Genomic DNA, 3,752 nt, shown 5'->3' with positions numbered 1-3,752 from the left:
CACACACACACACACACACACACACACACACACACACACACACACACCTTCAGCCAACTGCCACACAAATACACAAAAGTAGGTATAATATTCACAAGTTGTTTTTATTTAAATGTACTGTGTATATCTATATATCTCTCTCTGCAATCGCTTGTTTGAGTCACAGTCTCTGCATTCTCAGTTTCAGTATTTATTTTGTGTGCGCTTTTGCAAGTGTGTGTTGCTGCACAAGCTGCCGGCTCAATAAGTGAGATGATTAGGAGTGCTTATGCTGCTTCCTAAGTAAGCATGATTTCTCCCCCCTTACTCTCTTTTACACTTGAGCTGCCTTTTGCGTTCCTTCTTTTTTATTGCAGTTTTTTTCTCCCCCCCTTAGACATTTCTCATTCTCCCACTCCTCGGCCCTCTCATCAGCTCCCTCCCTCCCTCTCTTGTGAGTATCTTAAGTCACCCGCTGCAGCCCTGCACTGCCACTGTGTTTAATCAGACTACCTGGCAACAAAATCTGATCAGCACATATCGCTTCCGTGGGCAAATTGACATTATGCTGAATCACCGATTCTTTCATTCATTGAATGCTCATTCATTGCCTCACAGAAACACAATTCATTCTACTATTTGACTCATTTATTTCCTGTATTTTACATTGCCGTGAGCCTGTCCTGCATTCAAACCTTGCCAGCAGTGAGGGAACGAAGAGTCTTAAAAAACCACAACCCGGATTGGGCCGAGTGAACCCAGTTTTAAAAATGATAGAACAAAAAGTAATAAACATTGCTTAAAACAAGCAACACTTTATCAAATGATGGAGACAACATTTCCAACACTTAACAGTGTTTCATATATTTCAAAAATGTTTTAGGTTCAATAGACCAGATAGGATAAAGCAAAGGCTTCTTCATAAAGTCAAATAGTATCCATCCACATCTCATTAGATCGTGAAACCTAAAGCAACACGTTTCTTAGTGTACTTCCACTACAGCTAACTTAAGCGTACCCACAGAATCCCCTCTCGTCTAGCTAAAACACGTCCATATAAACCCAACGCGCTCTCTGTAATCTAAACTTGTCTGGTCTTCGTCCGCCTCCCGGCCACAGAGACACACGGGCCTCTCTGGTGTGGCCCAAACAACCCCTCTCCCTCTCTCTCCCTCTCTCTCTCCCTCTCTCTCTCCCTCTCTGACAGACCAAACACACTGCCGGCCAGACAGGCAGCATTGCTCTCCCATTGGCTCATTGCACATTCCTCACCCAATTAGAATTCCACTCATACCTGTGGAGGCGGGGCACAGTCAGGGTCAAAAAAAGAAAAAAAATTCTGTTTGCATCTAAGCTGAAGTAAGGAGCGTCTGGTTCACACAAAAACACAAACACACACCCTCCACAGACCAACACACCCATACACACTTTCACTACCGTCTGAGTGCATGTTGATATTCACCAAAATCACGTCTTACAGTTATTCTACCAGACTACTTCTAATGGATTTACTATGTTAGTACTGAATTATAATGATGGATGGTAGCGCATTAACTGCATTTCTTCTAAGGATTACTTTCAATGTCAAGTTATCTATCAATTATTGTCTGGTTTAATCCATTAATTGACTGGTCTATAAAATGTCAGCGGATAATGAATCAGACAGAGCAAATTGTGACGTCCGCACGTGTGTCATTGTGTCTGTCAAACAGTCCAAAGATTTTCAGTTTACTATCATAGAAGACTAAGAAACCCAAACAATGTTCACATCTGAGAAGCTGTAGCCAGTCCATATTGTCCACTTTCTTTAAAGAAACCTGACCCTTTTGAATTTTGACGTTTGTATAATATCTTTTTAATGTTATGTTTTTGGAAAGAGTTCTTCATAGAGGGCATGGCACTGGACCAGGAACTGTTGTGAGCCTGGATCACCAAGTACGACATCGTAGGTGATACCGGCCGGTAAAGATAAACTGAAATGGGGCAAAAACAAAATGTGATAAGCGAAGAAGTGTGTCAGATCTGTGAGCTCTGTCTTGTCCAAAATGATGCATGCTCTCCTCTCTTGAAATCCATTTTCAGAAAAAAGAAAGGACAGAGTAGGAAAAATAAACAGACAGCAAGTGGCACTACATAGCAATTAAGAAAGCACTTTTACATCCATCACAACCAAACACTCGCTGTGCCCTCCTGTGCGAATACAAAAGTATTTATTCTACCAGCGAGCACAGTCTGGTGTGTGTTTTGCTCAACTTTGAACCAGAAGAAGGACCAGGCGTCTGCCCAGCGGCACAGAGTGGTCATTTCCATTTGAATGGAGGCCCCTGGGTGCACAGTGGGGTTACATTAGCTACAGTAAAAACCATTGTTCCAGCCGTGTGTGTGTGAGTGAGTGAGTGAGAGAGAGAGACTCATGTGTGCCCTACAGAGGAAAGCCTGACCCCCCCAAAAACGAACACAAATATTCGAATTGAATAGCGTCAAAAAAAGAGCAAACGTGTCAAGCTTTTCTGGGTACGGATAAGTTTAACGAGCCAGACATTTATCTTGCTATAGCTGACACAGCAGCGAAATACCCCTCAATGGTCGTGGGTAACCTCGGCTAGCATTGTCAAATCTACCGGGATGGTTTTCAGAGAGGCTGCGGGTCGACAGTAGCTCTCATCCCGGGTACAGAGCGATGGGTTCGGCTGGTCAACTCAAACAAAAATGGGTGTAGCTAGCAAGTATTAGCGGTCAACGTTAACTACAATGTTACTAGAAGCTAACGCTATAGCTGGCTAGGAAACAAGTGTTAGCAATGGATAAAGTTGATAAACGTGGATTTTAAAGAGTCAGGGTTTCTATTGACCGGTTAGCAGCCGACTAGCCGGTTGTCTCCGCTGTAAAAAAAACAAAAAAAAAAACATGATAGTGAATAGCTTCTCGCCTGTCCTCTCGGTAATGTGGTTAGCACCTAAGCTAACAAGCTAGCACTTGTGCCGCTGTGTTTGCCACACAAAAACCGGATGTTTGGGCAAACAGCAGAGCCGAGAGACACTTCGATGAGTCGTGTTAGGTTCGCTAACAGCAACACGTTACAAAAACGGCGTATAGGGGAACCGTTTAGCCTCAGTTAAAACATGCACCGTAAGCGCTTTCTTTTCGGTGTCGTTTTTTTTTTTACCTGTCAGTCGGATTTTGATGCTGGACCCGTTCCGCCGAGTCCCAGGATTCGACATCACTCCGGGAAAAAACGATCACACAAACTTCCCGTCGGAGTCCCCCCAAAAAACACCGTTTCACCACTTAATGGGAACGCGAATAACTCCAGTTTAAAAACATGCGGTTTGCTTTTGTTTTCCACACGGGTAAAAATGTATTATTTCATCGCAAAGTCTTGCTCTCTTTCGAAATCCAACAACACGGGAGAGCATTTTCGGGCAGGCTCAAGCACGTACTGACGTCATGTCCTTAACGGGTATTACGTTACGAGCTCGCGTCCGAGAGGCGTGGGCGTGCCCGTAAATATCAGATTCTTCTATTCAGACCTTCAGTTTTGCTTTTATTTTAGGTAGGTCTACTGTATCCTACATTAAAGGACGAAAACCCCCCTGATTGTTTATGCTTACTGGCAGAAGTTAACCACGCCTATTATGTTTTAATAATTTACAAACAAGAAAGTGTGATAATAAACAGATAACGTGGGAAATCAATAATCATATTTTGTTTCTTTGACATGTACTATGAGTGTTTTCTGCTTTCTCCCATCTCCCAACACTTCTCCAATACCA

At 43.1% G+C, this 3,752-nt stretch overlaps 1 protein-coding gene across 2 annotated transcripts in view; it reads right to left on the bottom strand.

Moving 5' to 3' along the window:
• The window catches only part of smurf1 (SMAD specific E3 ubiquitin protein ligase 1), a 13,558-nt gene extending 10,127 nt beyond the window's left edge, over nucleotides 1-3,431 (bottom strand). For both annotated transcript variants that reach the window (XM_031878254.1, XM_031878255.1), the window contains exon 1: nucleotides 3,146-3,431. In XM_031878254.1, the coding sequence (XP_031734114.1) occupies nucleotides 3,146-3,200 (55 nt within the window). In that variant the 5' untranslated portion in view covers nucleotides 3,201-3,431. The remainder of the gene's footprint in view (nucleotides 1-3,145) is intronic.
• Nucleotides 3,432-3,752: the final 321 nt, after the last annotated feature.

The sequence above is a fragment of the Anarrhichthys ocellatus genome, unplaced genomic scaffold, assembly GCF_004355925.1.
Source record: "Anarrhichthys ocellatus isolate YVR2014 unplaced genomic scaffold, GSC_Weel_1.0 scaffold170, whole genome shotgun sequence".
NCBI lineage: Eukaryota > Metazoa > Chordata > Actinopteri > Perciformes > Anarhichadidae > Anarrhichthys > Anarrhichthys ocellatus.
This window is presented reverse-complemented; position numbering and strand designations above follow the sequence as displayed.